The 18,457-nt window shown below is 44.4% G+C and overlaps 1 protein-coding gene across 3 annotated transcripts in view; it reads right to left on the reverse strand.

Moving 5' to 3' along the window:
• The window catches only part of ARHGAP6 (Rho GTPase activating protein 6), a 541,707-nt gene that overhangs the window by 263,006 nt on the left and 260,244 nt on the right, over positions 1–18,457 (reverse strand). Inside the window, exon 1 of one of the 3 annotated variants that reach the window (XM_027535097.1) lies at positions 15,017–16,335. The exons of the other annotated variants lie outside the window; for them this stretch is intronic. Coding sequence (XP_027390898.1) covers positions 15,017–15,061 — 45 coding nt within the window. The 5' untranslated portion in view covers positions 15,062–16,335. Of the gene's footprint in view, positions 1–15,016; positions 16,336–18,457 lie in introns of those variants that run through there. 3 annotated transcript variants of the gene reach the window in all.

Below are 18,457 nucleotides of genomic sequence, written 5' to 3' on the forward strand. Positions count from 1 at the left end.
GTAGTTTGCTGGCCTTCAACTTAGACAACTGAGTGACTGTGATATGGTGGGTGCTCTACTAGGTATGACCACCTACAGAGCAAACTGAAAAACAAAATGGGATTTGGCAACTGTTCAGTCAGTTGATTTGCTAGAGGAAGACAGGGCAAAGGTTTTAAATTCAGAGAGGAAATTCTGTGTGTGTGCATTATTTTTAATTTAGTTTATCCATGTACATAGCAAAGTTGATCAAACTCATCAGCTAATTTCCAAATGTTGGCTCTGATTTGTTTGAACTACGGTATTTATATTTGTTTCTTCTTATTGTAAATGACCTCATCCACAATCTCAGAAGACGGTTTTAAAAACGGGAGCCAAATTTATAAATCTTTGTAAAGTGACACTAGTAAATTAAAACGAATTAAAAAATCTCCCGGGAGGTGAATGTTTTCCTTTTAATATATTGAGGAACCAGTGTTGCTAAGCCCAAGGAAACAGAGGAAGACTGTGACGATTCTGTTTAAATGTTAATAGATTCAGTCTATTTCTATAATATTCCCTCAATATCTATTCAGTATGTATCCAATCAATGTGGATTTGTGGAGACTGGTATCAGAAGGATCTTCCCATTATCCTGCCTCTCTTGCTTAATTAGGTCATAAGGAAATACATATTGATACATAACAGAAAGGAATCATTGAGCAAATAGGAAAAAATTGAGATAGATTTGCATCTTCTTAAACATGTCAGTATTTTCAAAATTTGATTACATACTGTGGGAAAGTGAATGATTCGCCCTATTTCTTCACCCCTTACTGTGCTCACACCCCTGCCATGCCCCATCATGGAGGAAGTATATTTCCTTACTCAGTGACATTAGGCTTGGTCATGACTTGCCTTGGTCATGGTAGATGGGTAGAGATGAGAGTGTGCCTGAGCTCAGCCTGCGCATTAAGAATCCTTAGTCAATTCCACTTGTCATATTGTGCATCCGCACTTCTCCAAATTAATGCTGCCCCACCAACCTAGGTCCTAGAATAAACACATGTAGAATGGAATCGTCAAGAAGTCAAGCCCTGTAGGGCTGGCAGCTTGACCTCAGGTCCAGCAGTTGAGTTCTGCCAGATAAAGCCACACGTCTGTGACAGTAAGTGATGGGTGTTTTAAACCATTGATTTTCAAAGTAGCTTTTTTATGCAGCAATTTAGTGTGGCAATAGCTAACTGAAAGAAACACAATTCTACATTTTCGATAACACAGCATAAAGCACCATTTTGTGTGTCTGTGTGCACATGTGTATGCATGGCAGGAGTTCTCTATTTCATTCCTTTTTAATGATATCCAAAATAAAATAGTGTCCCCCAGTGAAGAAATCTCCTGGAAGGCCCCGTAGCTCTTCACACCCAGGTTTTTCCTACAGTCTCTACAAGGGGATATGAAGGACCCACAGGGTAATGAGGGCTTTCCCTGCCTACTGAATTGAAAGCAATAGGTTGGTCTAAGAATGTCAAGGTTTTAAAAAATATTTTCCGTTTCTAATAAAGATCAAGGCAAATCATATAAAACTGATAATTAGTAAAAACTAATAATTTAAGTATCCAATAAGAGTGGGCCTATGTTAGAAGAATCAGACAGCATCAGCTCTTTTTACAACTTTTTTTTTAAATAGTGGGAACCAAATAAGTGCAGGAAGTCTTTTGAACTGTGTCCCGAATGATAAGGTTTCACTCTGCAGCCATCCTGAATAAAAACAGCTATTAAGGTTTTTTTTGAACCAGCTAATCTTGATAAGGTTCAACCGTTTCCCCAAGAGAGGTCTATGAACTGCCACTCCCTTCGAATCGAATGAATAAAAATTCATGTGTACCATTAACATCAGGGTTTATACAACAATTGTGCTGCCCAACTGGGTCATGGCTACTGCAAATGCATGTGGGACTTGTGTTTATCCTTGTTCATAAATACCTTTGGACGGTACAGTGCCTGCTCTCCCGTACCTTTCCCAGGCGGCTGCAAGTTCAACCATGCAGTTGTCATTCCTGAAATGGATGTTCCATTAGAACAGCCATGCAGAGAAGGAGCATGGAGCATTCATGCAGGAGCTAAATTCTGTGCTGTTTCAATCAAAAGCACTTTGCTAAAGAAAACACAACAGTTGGAATTACAAAATAACCACAATGCTCAGCTAAAAATACCAAACAGGATGTTCTTCATTTGTGGTTGTATATGTTACTAACAACAAGAACTCCAAAACCCTCTCTGATCTCATTGTCAATTCATCTTAACTTTCTTCTGTTAGGTCTCTGGACCTTTCTGACATAAATGATCGATGGAGATAGGAATGTTCCCACTGTGCCAGAAGGACAGAGGAAGTAATTTAAAAGGTGGCATTTTATGAAGAACGGGTCAGTGGTTGCCCGGATTAGAGAAGGAGGTAGGAGGTAGTGTGGGTGTGGCTACAGAGGGGTAGATGAGAGAGCTCTTCTGTGGCGATGAAACAGTCACATATCTTCAGTGTGGTGGCAGATACGCCAATCTAGACATGTGATAGAATTGCCCGCACATCTCTCAGTCTCTCTCTCCTTCCTCCTGACTGTCCCTCCATCCCTCACAAAATACAAAGGAATGCATGTAAAAACTGGTGAATCATGAACAAGGTCTATAGTCAGGTTGACAGCATTATACCAATGTGAATTTCCTGATTTTGAAACTGTACTGTAATTATGGAAGATGCTATCATTGAGGGAAGCTGGATAAAGGGTACATGGTCTATCTTGGTTTTACTCTACTTTTGCAACTTCCTACGACTCTAGAATATTTACAAAATAAAAAGCTTTTAAAACTGTCATTTTAAAGGTAACATCCCAACCCAGTGTCATTTTGCAGTCAGCCACCATGCAGTGGTTCAAGCACTGAGACTTGGCAATCAAACCAATGAGGACTTGAGTTCCGGTTCCACTGCTTACTAGCTGTTGTGACCTTGAAAGAGATCCAAACTCAGTGCCTTAGTTTCCTCATCCTGTAAGTGGGAGTGATAATAGGACCTACCTAACAGGGGTCTTTAAAGGATTAAATGAGATACTACAGGCAATATGTCCAGAGTTCATGGAAAGCATTCAGTAAGTATTGGCTGTTATTATTATTAAGATGGTAAATCAGTCTAAGTACTTCTAAGAGCATTAAGTTCTTGATTAATTTGGCTGACATTCAAGAACACACCAAGTGCCAGGCACATGCCTCATGTGACCAAGGAGATGGAGTCTAGACATGGGCCCTGGTTCTGGTCTCTGTCTCTTTGGATTTTTCAGTTCTATAATGAATATGATCTTTAAAGATGCAATTTACATGTATGATGGATGTTATGAAAGTGGAAACACAGGGGCCTTGAGGAGGAACTAACTTAAGAATGAAAGGCCCTTTCTGCAGTCAAGGTTGAAATGGGAGCTTTCTCTCTGCTAAATTACTGGAGTACAGTCTTCAGCTGCAAGCACTCCTTTACCAACAGACAGAAATGAGAATAAAGCACAGGTTAACCCATTGGTGTTGATGTATAACTTTAAGGGTTAAAACTCTTTACCCATCAACCAGAAAAAAACTAAATCCATTCTTCCTTTATCATTCTTTAGAAAAGACATTAAAGTATCCCCAGGGTTATAGAGGAAAAGGAATTTATTATAGTTTGAGTTTGTATTAATAAATTTAGATCAAAGCATTTCTGAATTAAGTATGGAGTTTCTTGATTTTAAATTAATTACAATACCTATGTAAATACATCACTGTATAATGAAAGTAACAAGCTTTGAATATTAAAGGCATGCACATCATATACAGATGGAGTTGGCATGACACATTACTAGCTTAAATATGGTAATATAGATAACCCATGGGGAGAGGAAAGAGCCATTGTAAGCAGTTTGGGAGTCCTCTATATACTCAGGAATTTAGGGTCTTTCATAATGCAATTAAACTTCAAACAAGACTGACATGCATATGATGAATTTTCTGTTTGCCAATTCTCCCCCACGTCTACCAAACAAAGCAAACAATGTCCTCCCTTCTCTGCATTGGCCTTTGCCCTCTGAAACTGATCTCAGTGGATTTTGTTGGATTTAGTACTAGAAGGAGATGAGTGAGCAGAAGACCAAGAGGTCAGAATATTCATCTCTCATCCCACTCCATCCCTGCTTCTCTATATCTTGCCCTTGCTGCAGTCCTCACTGGGTACCTTTCCAGGGTCCCTTCCTGTGAGGTGGGTCGTCAACAAGAGGTTTTGGACCCTCTCTGTCTCCCTGCAGTCACGGCTTCCCCACTGCTAATTTCTATGTACCTTACCGCCCCTTGCTGATTCTGGTTAATAGTCCTTTCCTTAAATTAGGCATTTTTGAGTGTCGCATCTGTTTCCTGTCACATTCTTATGGATACAATGCCCTTCTCTGTGAGTCAGTAGCTAAGGTGGGAGAACACCTTATCTTTTGAGATTGAAGTTAAGACTGTGGTTTACATTCTGCTCAGACCATCAAACTGACATCATAATGGGACTGTTACAGGTCATGTGCATAAATACTCACATAAATAATAATAGGTGTGACCATTTTCAAATTCCCTCAGCAAACCTGACATCCCATTTTCTTGCTAAACGATTATTACTCTGTGGATTGAATTAAAACAGCACTAAATTAAAACGGCACTGCTAAGTAAGGACTACAGAGCGATGTCCAAGAGTCCTGCCCTGATGGGCAGAGCTCATGCCCTGTGTTCCCTGGCACAGGGGAGCTCAGCAAATACACAACCAAACTGCTCCGCACACTGGTGACATACTTTTAGCCTCTTTATTTCACTTGGATGGACACCTTTCTTTACCAAGATCTCAGTCAGCTATAGAAAGGGGTCATTCAAAAAATATTTTAAAATTGATTCATCTGAACATCTTTTGCTGTTTCCATGGCAACTTTTCCCCAAAGCCATAACTCTAAATTCCTCTGAAAACTTCATCTCAGAAATCTAATGTATTTGGCACTCCAAACACTCAAATTTTACTATACAAATTTAACTTGGAAGAATTCTAAGAGTGTGTCAAACAACCAAAAAAAAGGAGAGAAAATCCTGACCGGTTTTTATTTTCATTTCAAAGGATCATGACATCTTTCAAGGAAAGAGCCCTCATCAACACTGCTCATATTTGAGTAAAGTAGTCTCGTTCTTTGTGTATAATTTACCCAAACTGAGATGTATCCCACAGCCACATCCAAGCAGTCACCATAAAGACAGAGAAAGCAGTACCATATAAGGATGGGTGGTAGTCCTTATTGTTTCATTTGATCTATCTTTAAGTTTTTAAGTATTCAGAAAGTACTTAAGAATAAAACAAATCAGAATAGTTGGTCTTTTGAAAATAAGATTAGAACCAGAAAATCTGAGAAGGTACATTAAAAGATATTAAATAACTGTATTCATTTGTAAACCTTGCTGATCTTAGTCCAAAATTTTGCAAGCTCCTAAGACTTTTAAAACTATTTACTCCCCCATTACTTCAGAACTTACAATCTAAGACAGGCCATGCTAAATAACATTCACCAATGTGGCCAGGGCTTGAGAAGGGGCCCCACAATCCTTGTCAGTGACAGATAGAATGCCAACACACCTGCCACCCTGGGCTGATTGGGAGTTTTGTGGGTTTTTTTTTTTTTTTTTTTTTTTTGCAGTTGACATTTGTTCATTTATTAACCCTTCATCATGCAAACTGCTATTTCAAGGCAATATATCATATAGAATTATCGGCCAATAGTCCATATCTCCGACTATGAAATTCCTAATGGGAGACCTTCTCTCTTCCCTTTAAAATTAACATGAAATCATATGGCCTGTTCCAGCCAATCAGTTGCTGCCATGTAAGACTTTGCCACTCCAAGAAGTAATATAGAGAAACAAGGATAGTTAGAAACCATTTAAGTCTGAGTACAAATCATAGGATGATGAAGATCATAGAAAATCATATAATTTTTAAAATTTTGAAAAGGAATTAAGCGCTTATTCTGTTAAATCCAATGCCTTTGAGTCAGTTTGCCTCCTTAGCAATAGCAGTGGGCAATGACTCAAGTCTGACTGATCTTGTCACTCTGTCCTCCTGTGTTGGCGAGGGGCCCACATTGGACCAAGGAGGTGTGTCTTGACTGGGAGATTTTTAACCAGGATGGAATTGAGAGAGAAGAGCTGGGAGAAGCTAACTTTCTCCTTCTCACTTTTGTTTTTCTTTCAGTGCCTTTGCATTTCCCCCAGAGCAGGCCAGTCTGTATCACATCCTCAACAAGTGATTGTTGGAGAGTGACAGACCCTAGCTCTCCACTCACCTACAGTCATGGACCCAACATCCAAGCATGCAGGTTTTCGGAGAATTCCTCACATCAGTTGGGAGATGATGATCACTAATTCTAGAGCATCACCGACTCGATGGACATGAGTTTGAGCAGGCTCTGGGAATTGGTGATGAACAGGGAAGCCTGGTGTGCTGCAGTCCATGGAGTCACAAAGAGTTGGACACGACTGAGTGACTGAACTGAACTGAACTGAAATGAATTCTAGAGCCAGGACTACCATGTTTAATAAACTGCTATCTCAGAATAGAGGTAGTGAACTGAGACAAGATCGTTAAATGCTGATGCATCAAGAAGTCACCTGAAGGCTGACACAAGAGAGAAGACGGGAAACGTTTAAAAACAAGATCCAAGATGACAAAGGGCATCAGGAGTTGAGGAGTGAAGAAGAAAAGCCCAAGGCAGTGAGGCTTCTAGAAGGTCCACCATCACCCTTCCCCCACAGTGTGAAACATGATGCTCATAGTCATGACTCACTCACATCTGGAAGAGGTAAGTCACATTTTGGCTCACTCTTAAACAGCAGGGAAAGACATACAATTCATTTGAGAGAGCACAATACAAAATGAACCTCACAAACAGAAAGATGTTGATGTCTACAGAGATAAATCTAAGGCAAGGTTTCTTAATTTCAGCACTACTGACTTTGGCAATGGACAATCCTGTTAGGCTGTGCTGTGCACGATGTTGAGCAGCAACTCAGGTCTCTAACTACTAGATGCCAGTAGCATCCTTTGCCAGTTGTGACAACCAACAATGCCTCCAGGCATTTCTCAGTGTCCCCTGGTTGAGAACCACTGGCTTAGATTACCTAGAAAACAGATGCTAAGGGACATTTTTGCCCTCATGCTATGGGAGAGGAAGCATTCTTATGCCTCCTGTACTCTTAGTGCATTCAGCTGAAATGAAAATGCCAGGTTACAAAACAAAAGACCTCTCTGAAAACTGGTACTCCATTACCTCAGAGTCACCTCAGGAGAAGCCCTACGTTGAAATCTCTGGATCCCCTTACCGCTGAATCTAGACTTTGTAGAGGCTTCTTGAACAGTACGTGGTCCACCATGTATTTCAATCAATTGGTGGTTTCCAAACATGGCTGCTGTCAGAATCACTGATGCCAAGCGTCAGCCTTGAAGATTCTCATTTAGTGGAAATTGGGTGAAGCCCTCAAGCCAGTATGTTCTGCATTCACCAGCTGATGATGAGTGAAGTTTTGAATCCACTGTGGATTGTGACGTGTATAGGTGAAACCACTCAAGTAGCCAAATTCATTTCCTCATAGATGTTTATTGTGTGCCCATCCTGTAGCAGGACCCATTCTAGACAGTGGGAATATCATGGGAAAAGAATGATGAGGTCCTTGCCCTGAACGTAGGGAGTCTAACGCGTATAATATAATACCAAGTAGTGGAGCAGACAACGAATGCAGCATCTGGTGTGCTATGATCAATGGTAATTGATGGACTCAGAAGCACTTTGGAGAGAGCAGTCGAGGAAGTGAGTTTTTTCCCCCACAACTTATAGGATATATAGAGAGAGACCCACACAACATCCAAGGCAGAAGAGACAGCAGGAACAAAGGTCCAGGGAAGGAAAGAGCTGGTCACATTTGAGGAACTGAAAGTACACTGATGTGGCTGAGCAGTGTCAAGCTGAGGGAGGGTGTTAGGAACCAGGTAGATTTATGTAGGAAGACTTGGAAGGCCAAGGTCATAGATGAAGGTATTAGTCTAAGTGTAATGGAAACCAGTCAAAGAGCTTTAAGCACTGAAATGACACAATCTCATTTTTTAAAAAAGATCTCAACTGGTCCCACAACTGGACTATAGGGTTACCATGTTGTCTTAGTGAGGATGATGGCTGCTGTGTGTTCGGGTATAGATGACAGCAGCGCAGGTGGAAAGAGGAGGATGAATTTGGAGAGTGCTGTGAAAACAGACCTGGCAGGGCCAGATTCAAGGTGGGGCATGCAGGAAAGGGAGGGCTTCAGGATGACCCCTAGGTGTCTGGCTTGGGCAGCTCACCAAGTCACCGACCATTTACTGAGGCAGGAAAGGCCAAGAGTGATACAGGTGAGGGGCAGGTGAGAAACCAAACACCCAGTGAAGAGCACATACAACTGGACAATAATATCACGACCAAGCTGAGACTCAAGTGTATTTGGTTCAGAGTCATCACCAGGTGGGGAACAGGAAAAGTAAATAATACAAGTTTATGATCAGAAAGGACTGAGACCAAGGGTAGTATCTGTTTTCTTATGATTAACAGATATTTCTGCTACACAACATGCAACAGAAATCTGATTGTTTATCAACCAGCAGTGGTGCTTAACAAGTGTTTTGAGGGACTTTCCTGGTGGCCCAGTGGTTAAGAGTCTATCTGTCAATGAGGGGAACATGGGTTCGATCTTTGGTCTGAGAACTAGGATCCCACATGCTGCGGGGCAACTGAGACTGTGCACAACTATTGAGCCCGCATGCCCTAGAGCCTGTGCTCCACAAGAGAAGCCACCACAGTGAGAAGACCGCACCCAACAACTAGGGAGTAGCCCCTGCTTGCCACAACTAGAGCAAGCCCACAGGCAGCAACAGAGTCTGTACACTGCAACGAAGACCCAGCTGTAAATAACTAAATAAATAACATTAAAAAAATGAAGTGTTTTGAAGGATGGGAGATGTGGCTTCCTAAGATGATGAGAGTTCCAAACCAAAGAGTTTATATTCAGGAAAAACTTGGGGCAGCAGAAAAGAAAGTTTGTTGGGAGGTGGGGATGGGGAATGGAAAAGGTATCCATGATTAGTAGAGGTGTTAATTAAGGTGATTCAATAATCTCCCTCTGATTTGTAACTTGCAAAATCTGGGCTTTTGTGAGGAGACAAATGAGTAGCAAGCAGAGTATTATAAAAGTGAATTCTGAGCCATGCAGCAGGCCAGTACAAATTCCGCTGAATTTCCTAAGATGTCGATACTGGCAGAACTGATGGATGATAACTGATCCATATCAGCTCAGTGCTGCAAAGGTGCCCAGTTCTGGGTGTCTTTGGAATTACCAAAGAATAGCCTGTAATCAGGGGCTTCCCCGGCAGCTCAGCAGTAAAGAATCCACCCGGAATGCAGAGAGACGGGTTCAATCCCTGGGTCGGGAAGATCCCCTGAGGAAGGCATGGGAACCCACTCCAGTATTCTTGCCTGGAGAATCCCACGGACAGAGGAGCCTGGTGGGCTGCAGTTCACAGGGTCACAAAGAATCAGACACGACTGAAGCAACTGAGCACACACACACGCGTCCTGTAACCAACACCACTGAATTATTAAGTAGACTTAATGGCTTTAAAGTCTTTCAAAATCAAATGTTCATAGAAAGCAAACTTGGAAACTTTCATAATAAGACCTCAACAGATTTGGGTGAGGAAAGGCTCCCTGCCAGGGTAAGCAGCTTAGCCCTTCCAGTGGGTTCCTTAGGGAGGAGGAACCATAAGTAGAGCAAGGAAAGAGTCAGCGGTTAGTAACGAGGCTGTGGTCAAGAGCACAGAGGATAGGGGACTGCACCAAATAGGAAGTGATGTCAGCAACAGAGAAGCTCAGAAGTGGACCAGTCAAGGGACAAAAATGGCTGCATCTTGACATCTGGACTTCATGGGGGGATGTCCCAAATCAGAGCCTAAGCCCCTTGCTTTTTGCCACACCTCAGTGAACAGAAGACACGTAACCCATCTGTAGACTTATCTTTACAGGCAGCAACATGAAACCTTATTGTTTCTCTTTCACAAAAAAGAGGGTGAAAATAAGTGAGTGCCTCCAGGGAGATGCTGGAGATAACAGTATTCCATAAGGTGTTCCAAGACGCCTCTGATAATTTGTTCTAAAATTAATATTCAGTGTAGTGATTCTACTGAAGTCACCATACTCAATTGCACAGATTGTCATGAAATTAGGCATTTGTCACAAGACCTTGGTAGATGATCAAGGTTTGCAATATTCTCTTTGGAGTTAATGCAAGAAAGCATATGAGGAAAGATGCTTTCCTCATCTTTTCCCAGATTAAGGTAATCTTTAACTCAGGCCAAGCGATCTGACTTTTGGGGGCCCAACAAGAGTGGGAGAACACTGCTAAGGCCACGATCAGTGAAACTAGGCTGACTCATTATTATACCCCCAGCACTCGGGATGCATTTGAGGCTCTCTCTGAATCTCTGTGTTGGTCTTTCTCTGAAGTTCTGCATGTTCTTTGAATAGAATATATATAATATTCAGAAGATGTACTCTGTCTTCTCTTTCTCAGTCTCGCTACACAGTAAATGTTACATTTTCTTAAAAATATACATGAAAATTAGATAGACCAGGGGGTCTCCATGGGAGCAATCTTGCCCTCTACGGGACATTTGGCCCTGTCTGGAGATACATTTGGTTATCACAAGTTGGGGTGGGTGGGGCTATGGTACAGGTATCTTGTAGGTGGATATCAAGGATTCTGCTAAACATTGTACAGAGTACAGGACAGCCCCACAACAAAGAACAATCCTACTCAAAACACTCATTTTGCTGAGGCTGAGAAACGCAAGACAAAATGGCATTCAACTTAATGGATGTGTAATTTTGGGGTTTTGTCTATAGCAGTCCAATTAAAGAGCTATCTGGCTGTGTAATTCAATGATATGAAGGGTCACATTAAGTCACTGAAAGTAGGATATTTGATTGTTGGTTTATTATAGTGACAAAAGAGGAAGAAGGGAGGAGAATTTGGCTCTTCTAACTCAATTTTCTGAGTCAAATGAGCTCTGTGGGATCAGGGCATGTGCATAAAACTCTCTGTTCTGTCACTAACTCCACCTGTGCCACCCTGAACTCCACCACTCTAAACTTGGATTTCTTCAACCACCAAATAGAAAACCTAACCGCCCAGCTGGACTTGAGGCTGAAATTGACAGAGACAGTGTCCAAACACTTTGCAACGTGTTTAAGACAATAACAGTGAGAAGCTGCAGTTTCTCTAGGAGTGCTGCCAGGCAAGCACTGATTTGTGCATGTCATCCTTGACCCTCTATCAGTTCAGTTCAGTCGCTCAGTCGTGTCTGACTCTTTGTGAGCCCATGAATTGCAGCACGCCAGGCCTCCCTGTCCATCACCAACTCCCGGAGTTCACCCAAACTCATGTCCATCAAGTCGGTGATGCCATCCAGCCATCTCATCCTCTGTCGTCCCCTTCTCCTCCTGCCCCCAATCCCTCCCAGCATCAGTCTTTTCCAATGAGTCGACTCTTCGCATGAGGTGGCCAAAGTGCTGGAGTTTCAGCTTTAGCATCAGTCCTTCCAAAGAACACCCAGGACTGATCTTCAGAATGGACTGGTTGGATGTCCTTGCAGTCCAAGGGACTCTCAAGAGTCTTCTCCAACACCACAGTTCAAAAGCATCCATTCTTCGGGGCTCAGCTTTCTTCACAGTCCAACTCTCACATCCATACATGACCACTGGAAAAACCATAGCCTTGACTAGACGGACCTTTGTTGGCAAAGTAATGTCTCTGCTTTTGAATATGCTATCTAGGTTGGTCAAAACTTTCCTTCCAAGGAGTGTCTTTTATTTTCATGGTTGCACTCACTATCTGCAGTGATTTTGGAGCCCAAAAAACCCTCTATAGCCTCTCCAAATGCAGTCTGGCTAGTTCAGTGTCTTAAGCATCTCTAAAATATGCTGACTGCACTCAACCTCCAGCTCAGTTGAGGTAGAGAGCGTCTCCTTCATCTCTCCCTGGTCCAAATGCCAGGAAGCGTGCACTTTGACACCTCCTCACCTGGGACCAAAGCAGGATTTTCAAAATACGAAGTTTACCAAGTCACCAAAAGGCATCAAAGGATGACACCCAGCTGGGAGGATGGAGTCACCATAAACTCCATGTGGGAAAACCGTGGGAGGAAAGGTTGGGAGGAAAATGTTGGCTGCATTTTTGTTTTGATGATAAAACAAGACAGTTGTGCTATACTTCAGGAAAGTGCTAACTGGTTTTATAAATGCAGGATGCTCTTCTCTGTTTAAGTGTTTTGTATTTCTCTCTTTGTCACTATTAGGACCGTTTGAAAAGATGAGTGAAGAACTCATAGCAATTCCTAAGATTTTCACTATTTCATCATCTTTGGAAAAATGGCCGAATACCTGGCCCACAAAAATGTTTGATGAACATTTGAGTAAAAGGTGAGCCACTGATTTCTTAAATACAGTGTCCCCTTGGCCAAATGAAAAAAAAAGCACTGAAGAAAGAGTATTACTTGCCCCTGGATTAGATTTCAGAGGAGGCAAGAGGTACTGAGGACACCTGAGGATAATTCTTTTCTAGAAGATGAAGACAAAAAAAAAAAAAAACAGCCTCCAGGACTCCAGGATAATACACAATGGGGCAAAACCAAGTTGGGCAAAATAAGTGGAATATTTATGCAAAAAGGCAAAAGAAGCTCTTGGAATTACCTCAATCACTGTGGGGGAAGCAGACAAAGAGTGCAGCGTTAGAAAAATCTTAAGCCATAGAGGGTTATGTTAATATGAAAAACAATGGGTCACACTTAATACAGAACATTCTTTTGACTTGTGACTGATACAGTGCTGCTGAGCGCTGCTGCTTTGTCATTCTAATGCATGTTTCAGAGGACCGGGGTGACTTCTTTCGACCTGAGAGCCAACATATTCTCTCTGGAATCGTCCTTCTGAGTCTTAAATCAGAAAATACGTATATAGTCATCTGTGCTAGAATACAGGGTGATTTCATCAGCATATCTTCAGAGAGCAAGAGGAGGCATTAACATCTGCTTGACTTTTAAGTTTTTGCTTTTAGGAAAATGAGACATCTGATTGAAAATCATTTTTAATTTGTTTCGTGATGCATTGAGTGTATTTGCATAATTAAGGCAATAATCATTCATACAACGAATAGATTTTTTTTTTAAGGAGTCACTTCTCACCTTTCCTCCCTTACCTTGTAAATGATATTGACACCTCAGATTACAATTCAAAGGGCACCAGCACACAGTTCAAAATCAGAAGAAGGTAGTGGGATGAGATGCTGATTAGACATAATGAGCACAGACCCTAGATCTTTCTGTGCAAAGAAACCTCTGCTGAAAACTGGTTGCCCTTAATACCGCTTTAAAAGGCAAATCTCTGAGCCGCTGGTGTCTCAAAAAAAAAAAAAGAACAGGCATTAGTAACTTACTAGTGTCTCACTGAGCATTTCAAGGCAAATAATGCTGGCAAAACTAGAGAAAGAGCCGTCATAGGTTCCTAGAACGGGTGCCTGAGAAGGAACCTTAAGAATTTCCTAATTCAGGCCCTCATTTTTTTTTTCCAGCGCAGCAAAGTGAAACCCCAGAAGGTCGCGGTGAGCCCAACCTGTCGTGTCCCCCCCAACCCCGCCCCGTCTGCAACCAGCCACTCTACTACGCCCCGGGAACCAGTTGGAGCAGCTCCCCGGGATCTCTGCACCTACCATCCCTGTTCACCTCGACTCCTTTCTTGAAAGCGTTCCCTTTTTTAAATGTGGAGAGTGCATTGTGGAGGACACGAATTCCCAGCAGATAACTGCCTGTGCCTTATTATAAATATTGATGATCCCTAACTTTCCGTCTTAATTCTCCCTAGTTTTGAAAGTCAGCCCCCAGAATGTTGCATCTCAATAGTGAAAATCATGTCAGAGAGAACTCAGTAAAGTAGCAGATGCCAGAACAACTGCAATGCCCCATGTCAAAGCCACACATCTACCACAGAGACATGGCCAAAGACTGGGGTAAACTAAAACAGATCCCTGTCGGCTTCCTGGAGGCGGTGCTCAGAATCTTCACAAGTAGTACCCATTCCTCAGAAACATCTCTATGTTCATTGGACTTTTCTTTCTTAAGTCTTCTCTCTTTCTCAAAAAGAAACTCAGTCTACAATCTGGATCTGGTCGGTCCCATCATTCACTTAGAAATCTTGACTCCTTCTTTAAAGGAGGCAAACTCCACGAGTTTTATGTCTCGTGTGTCCTGCGGTCCCCAGCTCTGCGCAGTGCCTGGCATACAGTAGGACCCCAAGAAATGTGCAATATTTGAGGCAACAGGAAGAGAGGCCACCAACACATGACACCCTACCACCTTCTTATATTAAATCAGAAAATGTGCAACCTTGTGTCCCGCTACAAACTCCTAGGGAAATGCACGCCCCCTTTCCAAGGAGCAAACCAGAGGCACCCCAAAGCGCCTTGCAGGGCTTCTCCGGAGGGTCCACTGGTCACACGCTGGGATCGCCAAGCCGCCCAGCCTCCCGTCCAGTTCTCTGTGGGTTCTTGCGGTGTATCTCACCAAAGACTGGGTGGGCGAACCTGGGCCCAGCCCCGGGAGTCCCATTTCTCAGCCTTGGCCAGAGAGGCGGCGGCAAGGTCCAGTCCCTTACCCCAAACGCAGTGACTACTGCGCGGGGCAGAGGACCACGGGCTCTGGGAGTGGGGGTTCCCCTTCTAAGGGGCATCCGAGTTTCTGAACAGGTGACACTCGGGGTGATGCAGGCGGCACTCTCCAACGCCCCCCGCCCCAATCACACACCGAGGACCTCTGCGGAGCCCCGGATCCTTTCAACTCCGCGCCGTCCCCGCAGGTCGGCCGTGTGGCGCCCCCTGTCGCCTCTGCGCGCGCCGGGACACTCACCGCATAGTGCAGCTGCGGTTTCTCGCGGTTCACCGGGTCCCCCATGTCGCCACCGGGGGAGGAGTAGCAGGCTCTGGGGCTCAGGCTGGGGTCGTGGCGCCTCTTCGGGGTCCCCCTATTTTACCGCCATCCTCGGGCAGCCCCCGGACTCGAGCCCTGCTCCCTGCGCCCAGAGCGCGGTGCAAAGCGTCCGGGGCACCAGCGTCCCGCCGCGGAGCCGGTGGGGACAGGGAGGAGGCGACGGCGAAGGGGGAGGAGGAGGAGGAGGAGGAGGAGAAGGAGGAGGGAGAGGCCGAGTCAAATTCGATGGGCGGGCGTTTAATTCCTTCCGCTCCTGCCGGGCCCCAGTCTCGACCGCCGCTGCCAGCTGTTTGGGGGCTACAGCGACCGAGCGCGCCCACGACAGGTGTCAGGGCGGCCGGCGCTCCGAACTCCTGCCACCCCCGCCCCTCCCCGAGCCCACGGGCCCCGGGATGCCAGGGCCGGGGCTGCTAACGCCTTCACCACCAGCGAGAGGGAGAGAGCTTGGGTTTCCAAGAAAGAGACTTTGACTAACTTTGAAGGAGGTGTGGGCCTGACGCCGAAAGCCGATTCGGAACCGGCCCCCGGCGAGGGTGGAGTTTCAGTCTTTGGAAAGCCTTCCTCTGAGAGAATCTCAGTGGCGGGAACCTCTGGAGGGGGCAGGCCGGAGAGGGGCCAAGTCAGCTGCCTCGGGGAGCTGTTGGGGAGAGGGAGGCCGGGCTGGAGGCTTGCTCGGCCACACCACTTCGGGCCAACTGAGTCCCAGAGGGCGTGCAGGACCTGGGCATGTCTAGAGAACCCGGCGGCACGGGGGAGTCCTGGAAAATCTGCAGGAATTCAGCTGGCACTGAAGACTAGCGTGGGTGCCAGGATGGAGCTGAGTTGGGGGTGGGGGGAGTGCTCGGAACCCTCCTTTCTTTGTCTTAGCAAATCAGAAAACAACACAGCGAGGATTTGGAAAGAGAAGAAACGCACACTATTTGCAAATGCTGCCAGATTAACCGAATGATTTTAGCACACACTGCAGATTCACAAGGCCACCTAAAACTGACTTCTACTTCTCAATATCCTGGTGGAAGCCTACACTTTGAGCGCCAAGGTCCCTCCCCAGGCCTGATATTCTGTGATTTGCCAGCAGCCTCTCACAAGCTACATCTGGACAAAGGTAGGGATTGGGACCAGAGTAGAGAAACTCCAGACTCTGTGAAATCATTCATTCCAAGCCCAAGAGGGGTGGCTATCAAGTAGAGGATGGATTTGTGAGTGGCTTGTGTCAATTCGGGGCTTCCCAGGTGGCTCAGTGGTAAACAATCCCCCTGCCAATGCAGGGGACACAGGTTCCATCTCTGGATAGGGAAGATCCTGTGCAGAAGGAAATGGCAACCCACTCCAGTATTCTTGCCTGGACAGTCCCATGGACAGACGAGCCTGGTGGGCTACAGTCCATGGGGTCTCAGAGAGTCAGACACAACTGAGCGTGCATGCACACGTGTCAATTCTTCACAGCTGTGAGAATGTGAAGCCAGGGGTTCAGGTGTCCTAAAGAATCTGCTACTAGATACCATGACAGTGCATCTGCCTGGAAAACTGTAAGACTGCATCTTCTAGAGCTGACCATATGCCTGCCCTCTGACCCCACTCGTAAATATGTAGAGAAAGGGATGCCAGTGTCCTTCTCATGGACAAGAATGTTCATAATATCATTAAACAGAGTCACCAATATGGAAACTATCCAAATGTCCATCAACTGGTGCGTGATGAACCAACCTTGGTCTCTCCATATAAGGGAATACATACTGCTCAGCAATGACAGGAAAATGCTACTGTTGGACACAACAACATGGATTATTCTCACAAACGCTGTGTTCAGAGAGAGAAATCAGACTGAAAAAGAGAACATACTGTAAGATTCCATTTATTTATTCAGAAGTTGAAATTCACATGTTGAACTTAAATAGGGAAATGTGATCTCTGGCAATAGCAGCCAGAATCATGATTTCCAAGATGGGGAGGTGGTACTCACTGGGAAGGGGATGCAAGGGAACCTTTTAGGGTTCTGAAAATGTTCTGTATCCTATTCTGTATGACAGCTACCCAAGGACACCCATGTGTAAAAATTCACTGAATGGTACAGTTCAGATTTGGGCAATTTACACCCTTCACCATGTGTATTTTATACTGTAATAGCAAAGAAACAAAAATAAATTTAAACTCAACCCCCTGCCCAAACCAGGAACTTCCAGCCAGAGTGCTACCAGTCTTAAGAGAAAGTCAGTTTCACCATTTGCCCAGGTCTCCTCCTCCCTGTGGGCTTCCCTAGTGGCTCAGAGGGTAAAGCGTCTGTCTGCAATGCAGGAGACCCGGGTTCAATCCCTGGGTTGGGAAGATCCCATGGAGAAGGAAATGGCAGCCCAATCTGGTATTTTTGCCTAGAAAATCCCATGGACTGCAAAGTCTGGAAGGCTACCGTCCATGGGGTCTCAAAGAGTCGGACACGACTGAGGGACTTCACTTTCCTCCTCCCTACAGCCTGCCTTGCTCAGATCACCTTTGCCTCTGCAGAGTGGGTGAAAAGAGTGAACCTAGTCACCTTAGAGGCCCTCCCTACTCTCAGACACGTCCAGGCAGAGCTGGAAAGACAACACATTAAAGTCCCCTCTTCACTTTCACTCTGCTCCGCTGCTGAAAGCAACCCTTAGAGCTATGTCATCAAAGACCCTCAGAACAAGGAGGAGAAGCAGTACAAGCTTCACTACCCGGCACCCTTAACAGAGTGCTGCTGGAGGGCCAGCCAAAGGAGGGGATGCATATGCAAATGCCCCATGTCGACCTCTGCTTCCTGGTGCTCTATTTAGAAAGAGGAGCTCTCTAGCCTGATGACTTCTTCCTCTGTTACACCTGCCATTAAGCTCTCAAAGCTAAAAATCCCTTTCCCTAAAAAAAAAAAATTTCATTATCTATCTATCTACATACACACCATAATAATCGGGTTCCTGGATTAAAAAAAAAAAAAAAAACTTAAACATAGTGTTTTGATCATTATCCTTGAACATGATGCCACCTCCAGGTCAAAATTGGGTTATCTTAGATCTTAGTTTGTTTGTACTCTGTCTTTGAAAAATTTATTAAGTCACTAAACAGCATTGTTGTAAGCCCAAAATAATTCATCACTCCCCAAACTGTGTACTTACACTTTAGGAATGACTTCTGTCTGCTAGCAGATTTCTTGCTAAACTGTCATTGCTAAGTTGGACTTAAATTTTCAAGGGCAACAGGGTTGTTTTTTTTTTTTTTTTTCTGTGTTTGAAAGGTTTGAGGAGATAGGACAAAGCATCTAAGAAAAGAAATCATCAGTCCATGCTGCAAGACTCTTCAATTCATCTCTGAGTGAGTTATGCACCTCTTCAGTTCTCAATCCAT

The sequence above is a fragment of the Bos indicus x Bos taurus genome, chromosome X (genome assembly GCF_003369695.1).
Source record: "Bos indicus x Bos taurus breed Angus x Brahman F1 hybrid chromosome X, Bos_hybrid_MaternalHap_v2.0, whole genome shotgun sequence".
In the NCBI taxonomy this organism is placed as follows: Eukaryota; Metazoa; Chordata; class Mammalia; order Artiodactyla; family Bovidae; genus Bos; species Bos indicus x Bos taurus.